Here is a 20,953-nt window from a genome sequence, read left to right as displayed (position 1 = left end):
TGGCACACGGCTGCTTCCCGCCCCAAGAGGCAGGAAGGGGCGTGCCCAGATTGAGCAGCACGTGGCTGCTGGGGAACAGCCATCTGCTGCTGCCGACCCCTGCATTACCTAGAGTTGCCACCGAGGGACCCAGGCTCTGGAACACACTGACCATGCCGGCCAGGTAAGACCCCTGGCCCCAACCCTAGCCTGGCCTGCCCTGTTCCCGGCCACATCTGCACCCTGATGGCCTGAGTCCCAACCCCATGCTGCTGGCCAGCAGGCCCCAGCAGGCACCATCGCTGCTGCGGGCCCCATCCCCGGGCCCGGCCCATACTGCCAGCAGCCCCATTGCCACCGTGGGCCCCGTCCCCGGGCCCGTCCCCAGCCGGCCCCATCTCCACCACTGGCCCTGTCTCTGGGCCCAACCTGTGCTGCCAGCAGCCCGGCCCCATCACCACCAGGGGCCCTGCCCCCGGGCCCAGCCAGCCCCATTGCTGCCATGGGCCCTGTCTCTGGGCCCGGCCGTGTGCTGCCAGTGGCTCGGCCCCAGCTGGCACCATCGCCGCTCCAGCACTAGGCTGGGGCCATCTGTAGCATCGGGATGGGGCCAGGGCCATGGACCTGCACAGGCCCTGGCCCCATCCCCACGCTACAGATGGCCCCGACCATGTGCTGCCAGCAGGCCCGGGCCAGGGCTGTCAGCAGCGCTGGGATGAGGCTAGGGCCTGGGCCTGTGAACCTATGCAGGCCCCGGCCCCATCCCGATGCTAGTGGTGGGCTGGGATGAGGCTGGGGCCCAGGCCCACCTCAGCGCTGCAGACGGCCCCGGGCATGAGCTGCCAGCGGGTACGGCTCCAGCCCTATCCCAGTGCTGCTAGTGGGCGTGGCCCCAGCAGGCACCTCTATCGCCAGTGCTGGGCCGGGACCATCGGCAGCGCTGGGATGAGGCTGGGCACGCCTGCTGGCAGCACCAGGATGAGGCTGGGGCCCGGGCCAATCTTGGCGCTACAGACAGCTTTGGCCCCAGCTCTGGCCACGTGCTGCCGGCAGGCCGGGCTCCGGCTGCATCCCAGTGCTGCTGGCGGGCATAGCCCCGGCTGGAACCTCTATCACTGGTGCTGGGCAGGGGCTGTCGGCAGCGCTGGGATGAGGCTGGGGCTGGGCCTGGGCCTGTCGACCTGTGCAGACCCCGGTCCTATTCCGGTGCTGCCAGCAGGCCCAGCCACGTGCTGCTGGTGGGCCCGGGCCTGGCCCTGGCCGGCACCTCCACCGCCCCCCTCCCCTGCCAGCCCAGCACCGCTGCTGGGCCAGGGCAGTCTGCAGCACTGGGATGAGGCCAGGGCCAGGGCCCCAACCCCAGGCTTCCGGTGGGCCCTGGCCCCACAGGCCCAACCCCTTGCTGCTGGTGGGCCCTGGCCCCAGCTCCACGCTGCCCACAGCTCCGGCCCCAACGGGTACAGTGCCGGCACCTGCTATCTTCCCAGAGCCCAGGGTTGGGAGACAGCCAGGGCCAGGGCAGGGATGCAGCAGTTTTTTGCAGCCTCCCACCTGCAGCTAGCCCAGCTTCATGGTAGTTGCTGATAGCCATGGAGCCTGGGCTGCTCCCAGCAGCCAGCTGGGAGCATGGAAGCCCTGCTGCAAGCAGCCTGGGCTCTGTGGCTATCAGCAGCTACCACGAACCTGTTTTTCTGGCATGCTGGCACTCTGGCACCTTTCAAGGTAGGCATTTTGGGTTTTTTGGCACTTCAGCCAAAAACCGTTGCTTACCCCTGCCTTAGTGTTACATGAGCTGGCTAACAAGGATCTACTCACTACCCTGTAGTGAGTAACCTGGAGCAGCATAAGGAGTGCTTAAAACTGGTTTCAGGTGTTAATGTGTGGTGAATCCAGTGGTTAAGAGCTCCAGGAGCTGCCCAAAATTACCGTGTAAAAAGGCCCTAAGGAAAGTTTGAATCTTAGATGCCAACAGCATAGCTGGCTATAGCCAGTGCTGCTAGCCTTTTGTTTTCTCTAACCTCTGTGAACATAGGAAATATGTATTTTTTATATTGCCAAGATTTAGGTTTTAAAGTTATTTTGGCAGCTAAATCCAGTAAGTGATGCAAAATTGCTTAAATATTTTTTTCCCAAACCATGTTACCTTTCACTCCCAGAAACTTGGTCTGTCTAGTATTGATAGATGATAAGATAGCTACTTTTAAAGAACAGTTAATCAAGATTCTGTGGGACTTGATTTTTTTTATATTATCATTCTTCAGCTAATCCATTATACTTCATGACCAACTTGCCAGTTCCTGAATAAGGAAATTAGATTTTATAAATCAATGAGGGAAATTGTTATTGGGGATAAGATACAGATCGTATTAGCCAGGGTAGTTGTTTTCTTTAGACATATCTCTAGTAAATTACCAGTAGAATACAATAGTCGTAAAGCCTTCATGAGCAAGAATTTTACCCTTTAAAAAATTAAAATGCTACATGAAAACAAATTTTTACTTTGCAGTGACTTACCATGAAAATTAACTTGCAATCTACATAATATTAAAGGGACACATTGGATTGATTTATTATGTTTTAAGAACATGTTTAACATGACACCCCCAACAAGAAGGGAAGCTTTTCTTTAGTTCATAAAACCATAGAATGACACTCCTGGGTAAGGAAATGGGTTTGTAAACACGCCCTTAGGTGCAGGGGAGCTTGTAGGAATACACGGCAACTTTTGACTAGCCAGCCAGCCAAGGAATCCAGTACTTGATGCCAAGAAACTAATCACAAAGAGGAAAGGAAGGAAGGAGGAAATACAATCCTTAAAGGGGCCCAAATTAAGTTTGTTTCAGTAAGTCAGGAAAACTTGAATGCTAAGTGGTTGATGAAACAGCAAAGCATTGTTACTTTGCTAAAAATTCCAGGGATTATGCTCTTTTTGTTTAATTGACAGGTTAAGATGAGAAAGAAAGTAACATCCAGCTGTGCAAAGGTCTATTTCTACAGGCTTAACCATGCAATGCACACTGAGTTCCTTTCCCATGGTGAATAAGTGAAATATTTTCATTTGGTTAGAAGTGAAACTCTGAATTTGAAGAGCCCTTTCCATTTGCAGTATTTAGACACTGCTTGGCAATAGCACATTTTTATATCTTTTCCACTTACCCTGGCTTGTAGGATTGAATGAAAATGTACGGTCTGAAAGTACAGTACTCCTGATTAATTATTACACTGTGCTATTGTTGGGTTGGGTGACATGCAAGAAGCAACTCAGTGTTTACTCTTGTAGATTATGTGGTTATCAGCAATCTTCAGGTCAAATGAGTTTGTAATTGTACTATACTGTACTGTAATTGTACTGTACTGTAGGAAGAGAGGTAATGTTTTCAAACGATTATGACACGACATGGAGAGAGGTGGGGAGTGTGCTGGCAGGGGAGAGTGGTCTTTCTATTCCTTCTGATATTAACTTGTCTTAGTGATCTGGGGCAACTTTCCTGTGCCTCAGAGTCCCCAAGAGTAAAATGAGTATGCTAAAATTCCTGTTATATTAAAAACATTGAGATGCTGAAATACAATATTTTACTTATCTATGAGGTATTTTATTATTGCATATCTGTATGTTATGTTAATTTGACATTATGAAAAGTCTGACTAACAAACAGTTCAAAGGTATCTTCATATATATATGAATATATACATATATATGTGTGTGTGTGTATATATATATGTATATATCTTCATATATATGTGTATATATATATATATATATACATACACATCTGGCAAAGCTAAATAGTTGGAATCTTGTTAGTTTGCTCTTTTGGAATCCATTACTTCCATAATGCAGATTAAAAAAAAGAATAGGGAGCCAGTGGTTAAAATTGACAAATAATGAGAGTTATCATTCTTAGCTGCCTGTCTGGAAAAAAGGAGATTGGATCATTGCTTACAAGGTAAATAAAACACGCTTAAAGTGTTGTTTTCTGAATCCTTTACGTTGTTTTCCCTACTGTGACATTCATTTTATGGAAATAGTTGTGGAAACAGGACCTGGCAGCTAGCAGCTGAGAGTCATTTCAAATGTACAAAAGTAAATGATATTAGAATCCATCAAATCTTACAATGGCCTAAAAGTTTTACTGATGCCAAAAAAAGAAAATGGCAATAGATATTTACATAATAATGAAGTGATGGGGGCAAATAACATAACTGACTGTAGTTTGTATTACTGGAACATAAGGAGATAGCAAAATTATATCCAAAAGTTTACCATCTGTCAACCTGGAGGTGGGAATGAAAGGAGGACTAGAAACATGTTCTAATGGAGCAAACTGGAGGACAGACCATTCAGTAGAACACCCAAGGACAAAGAATTATAATTCATTTTGTTCCCAGAAGCTCTTGATGGAATTACATTTTACGCTGTAGACACATTATATTTTGGAGGCCCGGTTTATAAAAGTAGGCACCTGAGTAAGGAAGTGCAGTACCTTATTTGGCTCTGAGCTAAGGACTTAGGGAACCAGATGCCCAGCTTTGGTGTCCAGATGCCAAAATGATAACTCCAATTCAGAGCCAAAAGTAAGGCTACAAACATGGAGAGAGGAGGTAGTAGCATCCTAAATTACTGTAGCTTTGCTGTTGTAGTTGCCACCTGTAACTCATGATACTTATATAAGCTTATGTTCCATACACATTTATACCCTTTGTTCACATGCTCTTCATATTTATAGACTCAGGTTAAAAAAAAAACAACCTCATTTATTTATTTGTTTTTATTTATTTATTTCACTTCATGCTCTTTTTTGTGCTAAATTATGTATTCTGTTGCAGCCATTCTTCTCCATGTCTTGATCATGACAACAGCAGGTGAACTTCCGCATAATTTCTTTTAATATGCTTCCTCACCACTTCATCCTTACCTTCATCCTTCTTCTAACTTACACACTCTCAGGATGCTTTAGTGCTTTTATGTTTATTTAGGCAGTAGGGAAATTCTATCTGGCAAAGAACTACATAGTCTTACTTTTCCATTGTATGGTAGATACCCCTTTTCTCCAAAGTGTGCTAATAACTTTTATTAAAAAAATTCTAGGGACATTGTGATCATAGATTCATAGATTTTTCAGTCTAATTGAAGCCCAGTGCAGTCCGTCTAAGTCTTGTCTGTAGTTAATACTAAATTCTCCATACCAGTCACATAAATAGGCTGTTTGAAATGTAAATAATTATGGCTTTGAAGGCATTTCACAAAAGTGAATCCTTTTCCTCAGTCATTTTTGTACGCAGAGTGCTACAGAATCTCTTTGTAGACCAAATTTTTCTCATTTTCGACCTTATTAAAATCAGGAGAGGGAGTGGCAATAGTGCAATTAAAGAGTTAAATTGGTCCTGCATCCTTACTTCTGTGTGATTTTGCTGGCAAATAAAATAATTCATGTAGGTGCCAAGAGCTATACTAAATGAATGTGATACATTTATCATTGATGCTGTCCTCAGTGCTCTACAAAGCATAGCAGATAATGCAGTACATACTTGAAGATTTCAGTATATTAACCCCCTAATATCCAATATGTTTGTTGCATTTGTTTGACATGTAGCTGCAGTTGTTGAGAAACCTCAGGGTGGGCAATAATTTCAGGCAGAGAGCCATTTACTGAGTTTCAGCAAGCCATGGAGGGCCGCATGACAAGCAGCCAGGGGCAGATATATATTTTCTAAATTTTTTAGGGGCCCCGCGAGCCAGATAGAATGGCCTGGCAGGCCACATCTGGTCCGCGGGCCGCAGTTTGCCCACCCCTGTCTTAAATACTTAAATAAATAAAATTCTTAGGGAATTCTAACTCCCCCCATATCATAGTTTGTTCTCAGCCAAGAGCCTTTTTCTAGGGCTGTGCAAAGCTTCAGTCGCTGATTTGATTCAGAGGAGATTCAGCCCGATTCGGCTCCTGAATCTCTAAATCCAAACTGAATCAGGAGACCCATTAATCTCCCTGAATTGAATCAGAAGCCTCCTATTCAATTCAGAGAGATTCGATGATTTGGTCATAGGCACAGCTTCATATGTTTTTTCTATGTACCTCGAGGTCCCAGGCACAGCTCTTGAACTCTGAAACGGTGGGGCAGATGGAGTGTCCCACAGGAGTGCGGGGGGGGGTCCCCTGTGTGCTTGGCCACAGACCCCACCCTCCCAGCTTGGTGACTGGTGCCTCCTGGGTCTGGGGGGGGCACCTGGGGTCCCCCCATGACCGGTTGCTGAGCTGCAGGGGGGCGGTCCCCCTTGCTCCCGGCAGCAGACCCAGAAGTGGACCGGAAGTACTTCTGGTCCACTTCTGGGCCCACCACCGAGCACGTGGGGGACCCCCCCGCCTCCTCCCCCATGCTCCCGTGGGATGCACCAGCTCAGCATTCATGAGCTATGCCTGGTACTTCGAGGTACGTAGAAAAAACACATAAAGCTGTGTCTATGGCCGAATTGCTGATTCTCCAAATCAGCACTGAATCTTCAGATCTGGCCGAATCAAATTGGGACAGTGAATCAGCTAATCAAATCACTGTCCCCTGAATCGGGCTGAATCCAAAATCAAATACTGCCCACTTCACACACCCCTACCTTTTCCCTGTTTTAGCTAAGATTTTTTACATTCAGTAAAGGGTACATTTGTGTAAGAAACTTACAATTATTTCTAGATGCCTGCAGTTCAGTTCATGTTTTTTGTCCTCCTAGGATGTATATTTTTACTTATTATATATAGTTACTCATCAGCCTGATCCAACACCTGTTGAAGTAACAGAAAAACCTCCCATTGACTTCAACAGGCATTTGATTAGGGCATTTATCTTTGGTATCTTTGAACTCAAGCTTTGGATCCATTTCCCTTTCCAATTCTACGCTTGAGAATTGCTGAAGCACCCTGATTAAGCTATTTGTTTCTACTTTTTCACACTTTGACTAACACTGAATGCTGCTATTTCCTTGTTTCCTAGTTTCTTGTATTAGCTAAAATAACATAGATAAAAGAGCTCTTAAGTGTGTCTGTGGTGGTTATGGTTCAGTGACACTGTTACCAATTTTTTGCTACATAATGAGAAGCATGAGCGCCTGCCTAGCTAACTAAAATGAATAACCATCTCTGAATGGACTGCATAATGATGGCGGATCGCTTTTGCATTTTCAGTTTTTATGTGGTAGCAGCAATCATTTACCTGTTCCAGAAAGACTCTTTAGGAAACTGTGTGTGCATGGCTGATCAAATGGTTTTACAGACAGAGAAGTGCAGCTGAGTGCCAATAAACTTAAATTCTTCACTATCTGAAGGGAGCATGATTTTTCTGGAAAACAGCTGACTAAAATAAGAACATATGGCAAAGCACAAAAATACCTCCCTGTCTTTCTCAATACATATTTCTCCATTTTTATTTTCTTGTTTATTTCTTTCCTGAATTTTAAATGGCTTCAGAAATAGATTAGCTGTTATTGTCTTATCAAAGAAAAAAATTGGCAAAAGAAACACTTTAGTGTGTTTGGAATATAAAGATTATTTGGAACCTCACCTCCTTTTACCCTTCAAAACTAGATCAGTTTAGTCATACAATTTGTAAATGATTCTTTCAATCACAACATAAAAAATACCCATATAGATTTGATCTATTTTATGTGGAAACATCTTGCAAGAATTAAGGAGTTTTCTCTGATGTCCTTAGCCAAAATACTAGCACTCTTGCTGCTGCCTTCCAACCCCAATTTAATCAGATTTTGTGTATGTCTGTGAATTATGTGCAAGATCCTTTGGGAAGAAATGCCATAACTCGTGAGGTTGGTTGTGTCTGCTTTTCCTCCCTTTGTTAGAATGCTTATCATTACATGATGATATTGTGACATAATTTTGGGTGCACAAACTTCAATTAAAGCATAGTGTTCGGACAGTGCACACGTCCCATTAGTTCAAAACAGTTTTGTGTATGTATATTATGTTGTGTGAATGATAATGTTCTGAAAAATATGTGTGAAAAGTTGCACAGACAGGTTTGGTTAAGGCCCCTGAGAAAACTGGCTGTATTTGTACAGCACTCGTAATGTATTGAATAGCTTTATAGCTTTCCTGCATTCACATGACCCTCCACTGAAATTTATTTTCAAACAATAAGGAAGTAAAGGATAGTGTGAAGGAAACTGTATTGACTTTGACAGACTGACTTTGATACGTTATTAGAGCAGAGATTGCTTTGAAGCAATAGGTATATCATTAGTTTCATACAATGGAATATTTATATTTTCCAAAAAGTGTTTACTTTGGAGGTGTGTTGTCTTGTTTTTCTGTGAGCCATTCCAGTTTTTTAAAAAAATCATCTATTACCATGTTGACTCTCTCTAAAAGAGACATTGACAATTTTGTCTTCAAATGTGTCTATCTTGCAGCTACTGTGGATATTCCTGACACTTAGCTATATTCTGCATAAAACTGTTTGTTTTTGTGGTCTCCAGTCGATATTATTGGCTATTTTAATACATGTAAACTCAATTAGACCCGAAGGAATTCCTTTCCTTTTTCTTATTTTTACACCCAGCCAATAAATACATTTGGCTCTGGTATCTTGCTTAGTCACCAATTTCTATAAATTAATTTCCTACTTTTGAACTTTCTATACAAAACAAACTTTCTAAATCTTCCTTGACTTCTGTGGCCCATACATTTCATGACTTCTGGCATGACTCTTTTCAAAATCTTCTCATAGTTGGAGTTAAGATTTATATAAACAAAGGAGCATTTACAAAATTTGGATCTTTTGTCTGACACAATGTTTTACCTTACCGTGTACTTTGAAGCTTCCAGCTGTCTCTGGTACTAGGTTTCCTGAATGGGGGCTAATATTTTAGATATAATCTCAATAAGATTGTATATGAAAGAAGTATTACCTCCCTAGTCTGTGACATGAAGTCTGTAAAAAACCATCCAAGATTACACGTTTTTTTTTCATTTTGCTGATATAACATACAGCAAGGTTAATTAGCTATCCTCTATTACCCATTATTGTCCCTTGCCTTTATAGCTTTCCTCCTTTTTGTTTAATGTCAGCTTCAGATTACAGTACCATATGCCTCTGGCAGATGTTATATTTAAGATATGATTTACTTGCTAATTGCATCTCAAATGGTAACCCATCCACGTGTTCAGGCAATACATGGTACGACAAAATGGGAAACCAGCCACAAAAATATTCCACAAAATATGTATAGTATTTTTGTGGTTGGTTTCCATCACACCTTAAATTGAATGTGTGACACAATCCCCATCATGCAGCCAGATGCTGGCTGCATGCGGTTGGTTGACAGCTCCTCCATGGTTGGCAGGCTGACAGTTGTGTGGTGCGGCCCTCCATCTGCAGCTTTGGATTTTCTGCCGTTGTAGTGTATGAGTCTCTGGGACCAGCCCCAGTGCAGTCCTGGGGCTGGGACCCACAGTCAAGCTGCATAAAACCCACTGTAAACATGAAGTCAGAATCAGGACCAAATATCCCCTGTCAGCTATTTTAAGGATATGAACACATACTGTACATTTCATGGAGAAGCACCATCAATTCAGTACACTCCTCTTCTATTTTGTTTTGTCTGAAAAAAACTTAAGAGAAAATAGAATACCAGGCATGAAAAGAGCAGGACTGGATATTGCTATAAGGAAAGAGATTACTTGATTTGCTCATGCGGTGTACTCATTACTGGTGTTATTTACATTTATATATGATAATTATTCATATTTATGTGTTTATTTATTTGTGTTCTGGTAGCAATTACAGTGTTCTTGGCAATCTTGACAGATATAGGAAGCTACTCTAAGGAGTTCAGCTTCTAAGAAGAAGAGTTTAATTTGAAATAATAGAAAATGATAGAAAAATACTGTACACTAATGAAAAATTGTACTCTTGATCATTTACTTAATAAAAAATGCCATCATTCATTCAGAAAATGATTTGCACCAAATCAGTCAGCCGGCTTTGCTAATACCAGTTATAGCAGTTTCTGTTGCTGTCTATTTATTACAGTAATATATTGGGAACTTCTTATTTCATCCCAGATCTTAATATTGTTAAATACATTTTGACTGCTACCATCACAATAAAGTTTTAGGTAGAGTGACATTACATCCTGTTCTTTGGGACAGTCTTATTTTAAACACCTGTCCTGGTCACCCCTGTGGCGTGGCCAGACAAACACTGTTGTCCTCTTTTGCAAACTCTCCCTGCCTGAAAGTGGTAGTCTTTAGGCAGGTGTTGTAACACTCCACAAGCGGCCCACAGCCCTCCTCCCAGGGCTCTGGTGCTTTCAGCTGAAGCTAGAGCTTGAAGACAGTTGAATATACTGGGAGGGGAAGGGAGTGTTCTGATGTGAAATATGGTTACCCAAATTTAAGATAGATTCTCAGGAACAGAAGTGAAAGCAGTTTTTACACATCTGTTACAAAGGTGATGCAAAAGTTCTGTTCAGATAGGGCTTTACTTCAACTGTAAAAGCCAATCATGCAGGATTATTGTCAAAACTGAGAAATTAGCACCTTTGAATTCTTCTTCTTTCTTCCCTGTGAGTAGTAAAAGACAGAATTTAACATTTGGACAGAATATATTTTAGGAAGGTTGCATCCATTCTTGAAAAATTAACCCAAGGAATTAAAGCTGTAAATCTTTTTCATTTTTTTCCCCTCGTTAAGACCACAGAAGCACAGCCCCTAAGGAATGAGATTATGGTTGTACTCCCCTGAGTTGTACAGTAAACAAAACCTAGAGGTATATGGATGGTGGTAGAATAGGAGACTGCATGTGTGAGAAGTGTCTTCATATAGCCTCCACGGCGCATGGCGTGCTTCCGATTGGCAGGTTGTGGCTCCTTTCTCTCATCCATTATTCTGACTTGCATGGTGTGTTGAGTGTTCTGTTTTAACAGCATGTGGAATGAATTGCATATGTCTTAATAATGGAAGGATGCAAATATTTGTTGTGCAGAGTGACTCGAGTGAGAGTGAAAAATATTTGTATTTGTCACTCATCTTGTTAGATTTTCTTTATTGCAGGTCTCTCAGAGCAGATGTTAGCATTTGTGTGGCTCCCTGTGCAGTAACACTAGAAATAGGCCTGGTATTGTCCCAGTTCAGCTATTCCCTTTCATTTCCAGCAACCCAATAGTATAATAGTCGGTATCGCCTTTCTTTCCTAGGTTTTGTATGTTTTGCAGAAATGCCCTTAATTAGGCTTTGATCATAGCAAAACTATTAGAGTCAACCCACTGGCTAGTCACAGCTGAAAAAATTGGGATAGTGGTGAAAAAGGGCCATCTAAAGAAGACTTTTCTGTCTCTCGAGGAAAACCTACATGTTATTTACCCTGATCCATGAAGAACTTCTCTATCATAGCTGGCTTCCTACCACTGTAGGGCATCCCCATAGGGACATGTTAATGTTGTCTGCAGTAACAGGAAAAACAGTACTTTTTAAATAAGCCCATGACCAAATGATTACAATTTGCTCCCATTCTCAGTAGCCTGTCTTAGAAGAAGCATAGTTTAAATGCTGACTATTTGCTACTCTTTATTATTAAAGATATAGTTTTATTAGAAGAGTACTATTTACTAAACCTCTTTCCCAGCCTGATTTAGTTTTTGTAAATCTAAGGATGAAAGTGGGCACCCTAAATCTAGTAAGTAGTAGTGCTTAACTTGTTAAAAGCCAGTGTAACCATTTTAACAAGTGTACTGAAGTCTTACTCTCTGATTATTTTCTCTTTCTAGTTAGTATTCATGATAGTGAAAAGTTTGAAAAGGCAGGTGTTACAGATAAAGAAGGAATTTAGACCTGGTATAATAAGAAGGTGCAATTCCCATTGGTTTTAATAAAACATGTGTAATCCAGAATGAACTTTGACCTACAATCCATGAATAATTTAGTTTTAGGAGTTTCAAATCTATCAAACCATAAGGAAAATTATAGTACGTTTAACAATAAAAGAAACCCAGTTCACAATTTTCTTCATATCACTGCATAGTAAGTCTTTTTTCTTTAATAATAAATATTAGAAGTTTGTTATGTATGTATGGGTTTTGTGCCTATCTTACCCTGTGATGGCACTAGAGGTAGAAATGTATGAGAGAGCTTTGGAAAAAAAAATGTTCACAAATGTAAAATAGAGGCATTTGCACAGAACCCTACATGATGCTCACACTTTTTTCCCCCTAATTCCTTCATATGTATTCTGTCATATGTGTTCTGAAAAATTCTAAGATAGATGTTAGTTTAAGTAATTAGTGATATTGCTATCAATTAACATCACACAAACAAGTACAAGATTTTTAAAATTCTACATACAGCAGTAAGAAAGCACCACACTTAGGTAAATAGTCTGTACATGTTGGAAGAAAACAAATTTGTAATGTAACCAAGGTGATTTTTCTTTGCCTAATATGTCTTTGTATATAATATCCATTTCACGCTTTCAGCTTCCTGGTTAGTTTCATGGTGGATGCCCGTGGTGGTGCTATGCGAGGTTGCAGGCATAACGGACTAAGGATCATTATTCCTCCTCGGAAATGCACTGCCCCAACACGAGTAACCTGCCGGTTGGTCAAACGTCATAGACTGGCCACCATGCCTCCAATGGTGGAAGGAGAAGGTCTGGCCAGCCGCCTTATTGAAGTTGGACCTTCTGGTGCTCAGTTTCTTGGGTAAGAGTCATGGTTTGGCTTAAGTGAAAATGGAAGGTATATTTTCATCTGTTTATAAGTTGCACTGGAGTGATGCCCCCCCTACAGTTAAATTTGATCTGAAAAAATGTTTCCTTTATATATTGTAACATAATAGGATGCCCACCCCAACTTAAATTGACACAAAACCCATCAGCAAGTCACTTAGCTTGTATGCATTTTTCTTGAGAACACTAAAGTTTTAAAACACTAACGCTAAGGTTTAGTGTGCTTCCTGGAATAAGTTTATTAGTAAGTGTTGTGCTATTATAATGGAAATCACTTAGTAAAATAGAGAACCAATTCACACTATATTTACATCATCCAAAATTAAGCCACAAAAGACAAATAACACAGCACTGATCTAAAGCCAAATTTGAAACCTGCTACAGATGCAACACAAGTTAGAGCTCCTTGTATTAGAAACTTGTGTTGTGTTATGAATAATTTGGACTATCTAGGAAGCGCGAGCTTTTGATTTTTCTGGGGTTAAAATTGCAAGTTCAAGCAATAGGACAACTCAGAAATTCTTCAGCAGCTTATTTTGTCCTATATTGCAATACCCAATAGAAAGATCAGAATTGCAATTACTGCTGCGCTTGTTTTAGCAGTTTTCAGCTGAAACCAGCAGTTCTCTACACTTTTTTTTCTTTTTATTTGGTTTGGTTTATTAGCTGCTCTCCCTATCAACTGTGGCATCCAAATGTGGATGATCGAAGGAACCCCTCTGAAAGAGTGAATGGCTTCAGTTGGAAACTAACAAAGAAGCTGTGAAGGGGAACAGTTTAAATCCATTTTGCAACAAATCAATTGATTTTAAGTCCCATCATATCAAGGGAGTCAGGACAGCCATTGTTTTTGCTAATGTTCTGTCTAGAAGAATGGACTTGCGAGAGGATGATTTAATGGGTCTTCATCACTAATTGTTTTGGATGGGGTAGGGGTGAAATCAAATACACATTTACATTATTTCATTGCTGCTGTACTTTAATAGAAGAACAGGAAGATTTCTGAAACACAGAGAACCTGCTGCTAGGGGCAAGCTTGCCTTCTCCAGTGGCAAACAGGCTGCTCCTTGGTATCAGGCAGCGACAGAAGCTGCCTAACAAAACACTTTGACACTTTCTTCAAATGTTGGTCAGTACTTAAGCAAAAAAATATGAATGTGAAGTACCAGCAGAATACCACTGCTGTCACATTCAGTGTGTCTCTTGTCATCTCTTCCTTTCCCACAGTTATGTTAACACTTAGTGGGACAGATCTTAATCCACTCATTAGGCACTTAAATGTGATCCTGTATCCATTCTATTGGAGTCTCTGAAAACCTGTTAACATATCTACAGTAACATCTTACCCTTAAGATGCATTCAATAAAAAAAAGCAGTGAGGTGGAGGATGGCCCAACCACCTTCTATATTAACCGTTTTTTAGGGACTCAAGAAAGGTGGATTAGGATTTTACTTGGGCACCTACGTCCACTTATGGGCCTAATAGGCAGAATAGGATCTGGCCTCGTATCATTTTTCTTTAAATGGTCTCTCTATATAACAAGGAGTTTCAATAAAAACTCATCCAAAGAGCATACATGTATACGTAGCTGGTTTTGATGTGTACCCTGCCAGTGAGCATTTTTTTTCTGGGTGGTGTCCTGGCAGTGAAACCAGATAGTCACACATTCTATCTGTTGAAATAAGTGTTACGGCACTGCACTGCCCCAGCTATTCTACGAGCTCAATCCTGCTTCCATTAAGGTCACCAGTGGAACTTCCATTGATCTTCATGGAAGTGAGGTTAGTTCCTAATGAATGGGACTTATTTCATTAATTCCTGCCATCAGTCTGGCACAGCCAGGGCAGAACCTTATTCAGTGTACACCCTAATTTCACTCTGACCAGACATTGACACTGGGGTTCTGGACAAAAAAATACATAAAGCTTATTTATGTTCTTTCTTTCACTGCTGCTTTGGATGTATGCAGTAAACTTCATCTTCCTACGGCTCCTCCCCCACTTAATGAGGGAGAAAGTTTGGTCAGCCGAATCCTTCAGCTGGGGCCACCTGGGACCAAATTCCTTGGGTAGGAGAGACTTAAAACAAATTGATGGATGCTGGCCTCCCCGTTCTTCTCCTCCTTCTGCAATATGATTTTTTTATGTCATTACGCCCATGGCATTGTCCCTTTCTATGATTTGAAATTCTGTATACTTAACCGTTAGTAGACCATTTTCCAACCCTTGTGGTATGTGGTTTTTGTTTTGGTGGTATGTTCTATCTTTTTTCTTCAAGTTCTGTGGCCTTCATTTTTGTTTTAGCATGAAATCTTCCTAGTTGTAGAATGTGCCGGCTGTTGTGTGCTTGATGTCTGTAGCAAAGCAACCTGGACTGGGACCAAAAATAATCTACTGTGTTTTGGTTTGGTTTGGTTTTGGTTTTGGTTTTTTTTACACACATTGCTGCCAGTAAATCAATAACATGTTATATGTTGGATATAACATATGTACATGGTGGCCCATGTGGTGATTCTTGCTATTGAGGTGTATGTATACAACATATATCTTTATATTTTCCCCAGAGATATAGAAAGTACATTTGACTGTGTATACATGGGTATGTATAGATAAGCATGTGTGCTCGCACACACACACAAACACACATGTACACACATATTTACCTGTTCACAAATGAGGGAATGAGGCAATTCTTCTCTCTTCTACACTAGTTCAAATCCAGGTTATATCCTTGGACCTACTTTTCCTTTCCTAGGAATGAAATGTATTGGAGCCAGTAAAAGTCACAATGAAATAAAATCAGCATGAGAGACAAATCAGGCCCATTGATTTCAATAGATGTATCCAGATTTCCACTAGTATATCTGAAATCAAATTCCTCCAACTAGTTAACTCTCTATTACAGTAGATTCGCTTTGAAATGAAATTGCACGCGCTAACCTGTACTGTAGTGACAGCTAAAATGAACACTAGTTTTCTTAAAAGTATCTTTTTAAAAAAAGGCTAAAATTTCTATTCAGCACACTGCTACCTTACCAGTTGTGTACACATTGTGTAGAGATGAGTGTGCAATTAAATCATCCTACGGTATATTTACCGGGGGGTTGTAAAATGCTAAGATACTCTAGTGACCTACTAGTATGCCTGTTAGGGTTGCTTCAAAGTATTCCTGAATAATAGATAGAACTCCAGGTCACTTTGTAACAGACTCAATGGGATTGCTGTTGTTTCCATTTCTGCCTCCCCCATATTCATCTAATGTGCTGTATTGCTGTGCTAGGCCTGTGATTGTGGAGATTCCCCATTTTGCGGCTCTGCGAGGAAAAGAGAGAGAGCTGGTGATTCTGCGCAGTGAGAATGGGGACAGCTGGAAGGAGCACTTCTGTGAATATACTGAGGATGAACTAAACGAAATCCTAAATGGAATGGATGAAGGTACCCAGCCAGTTTTCCATCTTAGTCCATTCACTGCCTTTTCCAGCATTATTTCTATAATGAAGAAAAGCTTCCTTTATCATCTTTCCTATGACTTACAATCTGACTGTTGGTCCTTTGGTTCAGGGTCTGTTTTGGCAAATTCTGCTCATGTTTATTGAAATCACAGTAGATCATTATAACATTCTTAACACACAGCAGCACTGCTGGAGAGGTCTGTTTTAGCTGACACCCCTAGAGTTTTCAGTAGAGGCAAAATCATCATCAGCTGCAATCATATGGTAAAAAGTCAATATAAACCTTCTTGATATTCGATTCACTTTTGCCCAAACTCTCTTCTCATTAACGAACAAAAAGTTTCCTCAACAGACATCTTGCTGTTCTGTATTATAATATTACCTCTTAGGAGGTACGTGCTTGGGGGAATGCAGGGATCATGGATTCTATTGTAACTTGAAAGGACATAATATATGGGACATCCGTAGCAGTCTTGCCAATAACATAGAGCACGAGTGCTCAACCTTTGTGGTCCGTGGGCCAGATGAGTACAGCACAGCCAGTCTGCAGGCCAATCTGGTGCATGGGGCCAAGTCTGCAAGGCAGTCAGTGTATGGCCTGACCCCACATGCCAGATCTGACCTGTGAAGTGATCCTGCACTCTGGGTCCTGAAGTGATGCTTTGTGCTAGTTCTGGGGCCAAGTGCCAGGCCCAAACCTACATGGTGAGTCCAGAGCTATACACTGTGAATATCAGCCCAATCTGGCAGATGAGGCCATGTCCTCTGATCCATGGGGCTCCCCATGGGTCCAAAAATTTAGTGGCAGGGATGCAGTAACAGCATTAATGGATGTGGGGCTCCCAAAGCCATGATAATTCATGCTGTCCCCACTCCCCTGCTGTCAAATTTGTGGACCTGTGGGAAGCCTCATGGGCCAGGTGATTCAGTTCCATAGGTCAAACCCAGGCCACGAGCCATACTTTGAGCATCACCGATCTAGAGCACCCTTTGTTCTGGGGTCCAAACACTGGTTCTAAGGATGACTTTAAGATTTTAAAAAGCATATTTAGGATACAATATGTTATGGTGATTAAGTGGTTGCCTAACTGTGAGTAATACCATAGAACTGAATGGGACTACTCATGTGCTTAATGTCAGGCTTTGATAAATCAGGAATTAGCATTGGTATTTGTCTGCAAATGCCAGGAAGAGATGGGCTTGATCCAAAGCTCTTGCTATATGTATATGCATACAGATTTTGCAGAAGTTGGTGTCCTGGATTATCTACCAGTTGTTTTCTTTCTTTCCTTTATTCTTCGATTTAGCTTAGCTTAGAATGCTGGCACGTGTGTTATTGGTTTTTCCCTTTAAGTGCTAGGTATTTGTAACTTTAAACTACAGCTTAAAGTAGTGTTAAATTAATTTGGACATAGTTGTATTTTTGCCATAAAATTCTCATCATTGACCATGATTATTTTGGTTCAGTACTTGACACTCCAGAGGAGCTTGAGAAGAAGCGTATCTGTCGTATCATCACCCGAGATTTCCCACAGTACTTTGCAGTGGTATCCCGCATCAAACAAGACAGCAACCTCATTGGACCCGAAGGAGGTGTGCTTAGCAGTACTGTTGTACCACAAGTGCAGGCAGTCTTCCCAGAAGGAGCTCTAACCAAGCGGATTCGCGTTGGCCTCCAGGTACAGAGAAGCAATTACAATGCTTATCACTCCTCCCTCACTGGTGCTGCATTTGAGGCATACTCCTTCATAGGACAGAACATCTTCCATGGTGTAGAGTCAGCAGACAATAGGATACAATCAGTTGACAATTTGCGCACTTCTGTCAAAAATACTCCTGAGCAAATAAAAAATTTGGGTGAGAGAATGAGCTTAGAGAAAGAGAAAGATTAGGGAAGCCTGTGGCTTTTATTTATAAGTCAGCCAGTCATGACTGTGTAACCTTGGAAAGTCATTTACCTGTCAGTGATGAGAATACTAACGTAAGTATTAGGGAGGTGTGGAATTGTAATTAATTAATGTTTTTTAGATGCTCTAAGACCCTTAGAGTAAAAATGCAATATAAGTGTTGAACTCAGTAGATTAGCTGGAAAACAGTAGAGCTTCTGTTGAAAACAGAAGTTGAGGGACATGAGGGACAGTTGAAGGACATGGTCATTTACATTTTCTTTTATTGTCTTGTTACTTTGAAAAGGCCCAACCTATGCACCATGAACTCGTAAAGAAGATTTTAGGCAACAAGGCTACCTTTAGTCCTATAGTCACCTTGGAGCCCAGAAGAAGGAAATTCCATAAGCCCATCACAATGACTATTCCTGTCCCCAAAGCTTCCAGTGATGGGATGATGAATGGCTATGGGGGTGACACACCTACTTTAAGATTACTGTGCAGCATAACAGGTAGGCTTTCTGCACTGGTGCTCTGTGTGAGCATGCAGAACCCTATAGTTATAAACTGTTGTGGGTCAGATGGATTAAACTGATTATAGTGACATCAAGCTCAGTGAAACCTAGGGTGAGGGCTGCATGGGAAAATAAACTGGCATTCATATCCATGAACTACATCAGAATTAACGTCATATCAAAGTACCATTATGCCTTCGAGAACAACGATGTGTTATATATTTTTATCCACATTCTGTAGCCCTAGGCTTCCCACTTCTTAACTTCTTTATCCATTCTTGTTCACTGAGCACCAGCATTGTGATTTAGTATTGCACAAATGTTGGTGATGCAGAAGGGGATTGTGGTCGTGGCCAAATTTCAAGCCCCCACACTCATGTTGGTAAGCACTTCATACTAAACTAATCCCACTGAAATTGATGACAAATGACTGCCCACCAGTGGGTTCACGGTCTGTCTTTTAAAATGTAATAAGACATGCAAACTTCTTCTTAGATCGGCTTTATAAATTGAAAAAAATATTCTTCTGAAATTACTAAAAAAAGCACCAGACCATTGCCTCATAACAGGTAAAGGACCTGCGCAGAACATGTGTTTGGCTGTAACAAAGAGAAGATTCCAACCTCCTCTTTTTGCTATACTATAGCAAAGGTCTGTATGGACCTGCAAGTTCCAGACCATCTTGCATGCAATTGCTAAACATTTCCGGAGCTGATTAGAAAAAAAGGAATGAAAAATATACAAGTTTCTTAGAGTGTAAAGGGCTGTGATTTTTTTCCCGTTTAAAATTTTTTTCTTATATTATTACTTTAGGTGGAACCACACCTGCTCAGTGGGAAGATATTACAGGAACAACACCATTAACATTTGTCAATGAATGTGTTTCCTTCACGACAAATGTTTCTGCCAGGTACGTACCAAGTAGAAGACAAAAACAAACAAGCAAACAAAAAATTTACTGTTAAGGTCTCCTTACATCTTTCCTTCTGCCTATATCTTGTCTTACTCCAACCAAATACTTATTTTTAAAATCTATTAGTTTACAAGCAAAAACGGGCATATGTATTTTCTTCTGTGTAGGAATTTTGGAAGCCTTTGGGTCCTGTCCCTAGAGCGGTCCACACTTTGAAGTTACAGTGAAGTTGTAAACCTCAGGTGCCTTGGCATCTGATGAGTAAGATGAGCATTCTTGCCCCTTTCACTGCCTCTAACAGTGGCAATAAAACTTATAAGAACGTTGTTTTCACTTAGCAGTTGCCAGCATCTCAAGGAGGATATTTTGTTTCAGAAACAGCCTGTGCTAGTGTGTCCAAAATGAGTTTAAGGATATTTCAAGGTCTCTAGATATTTGGAAAAAAAAAGATTTTATTCTGAAGAAGAACGAGAAACACTGAGTTTTGGTGACTTCCTTTTACAAGGCATAAAAAACACTTCACTTCCAGCAGTCTCCAAAGAATGGCAAGTCTTGTATACTGGCCTGGAAGTGATCCCCTATGTAAATCACAACAGGATGGCTGTCTACACACTAGAAGACTGAGCGAATCTTTCATATAAGTGAACGTCAGCAACACGTTCTTCTGGTTACATTTGCACACAAAGCTATTGCACAAAATCCTGAACTAATCCAGCTACCTTCTCTAGGCTTTGCTGCATTGCAGATAGAACAAAGACAGAATTTTAGCAGCTGTTCAGTATCTCATTTGCACATATGCTTACTTGTAAGATGTGTGAGAGGACTCAGCTTCATAACTCAAAATGCAGTTTCCAGTTCTTATTAGATTTGGTTACCACCCTTTGGATTATAAACAAAATATTTTTAAAAAATATATCAGATATTATTGGCTATTTCATTAGTCTATAGTATTCTACACACCCTATACACACACTGTAGTATGATCTATTATTCATATTACAGTGGTAGTCAAAATCTTTTAGGGCCATGTAGGAAGACATATACCTGTATTTTGAGATTTAATTTCCAGTAGTAGGAGAAGATTGTACTACACCAGTCTCCCAAATGACAGGCCCCATCCTATTTGAAGGAGCCTTCCCAGGGCTCAACTTGAAGAATGCAAGTGCAGTTTACACTATATTTGAGAGAATTTGCATGTGATGGAATGGAAACAGGCATGATTTTTAAGAACATATCCTTTGAGCTTTCAATCCCACAAACTTCATCATATCTTTAATGTTGTGGTTAGCACCAGTAGGTTCACCATAAGTCCTTATCATATTAAACAAAAATTCAATGACCAGAAGGTTATTATGATCATTTGAATTAATTTCTTGAAAAACAGTTATTGAAAAGCAAGTCTGTCCAGCCAATCTTAAACTTTGATCTATCTTCTGGAGCCATGCCTATAGTAGGCATTTTTCTGGCACTAAGAGGGTTGCA

The 20,953-nt window shown here is 41.1% G+C and overlaps 1 protein-coding gene across 27 annotated transcripts in view; it reads left to right on the top strand.

Moving 5' to 3' along the window:
* The window catches only part of ANK2 (ankyrin 2), a 699,650-nt gene that overhangs the window by 612,955 nt on the left and 65,742 nt on the right, over positions 1-20,953 (top strand). For 11 of the 27 annotated variants that reach the window (XM_059722123.1, XM_059722113.1, XM_059722114.1 and 8 more), the window contains 5 exons: positions 12,455-12,679; positions 15,986-16,140; positions 17,625-17,836; positions 18,351-18,555; positions 19,372-19,468. In XM_059722123.1, the coding sequence (XP_059578106.1) occupies positions 12,455-12,679; positions 15,986-16,140; positions 17,625-17,836; positions 18,351-18,555; positions 19,372-19,468 (894 nt within the window). Of the gene's footprint in view, positions 1-3,884; positions 3,927-4,806; positions 4,843-12,454; positions 12,680-14,675; positions 14,775-15,985; positions 16,141-17,624; positions 17,837-18,350; positions 18,556-19,371; positions 19,469-20,953 lie in introns of all 27 variants that reach the window. The other 16 variants (XM_059722104.1, XM_059722109.1, XM_059722108.1 and 13 more) reach the window with 5 other exon arrangements.

The sequence above is a fragment of the Alligator mississippiensis genome, chromosome 2 (genome assembly GCF_030867095.1).
Source record: "Alligator mississippiensis isolate rAllMis1 chromosome 2, rAllMis1, whole genome shotgun sequence".
NCBI classification, from domain to species: Eukaryota; Metazoa; Chordata; order Crocodylia; family Alligatoridae; genus Alligator; species Alligator mississippiensis.
Note: the sequence above shows the minus strand (reverse complement) of the source record. Positions and strands in the feature narration are given on the sequence as shown.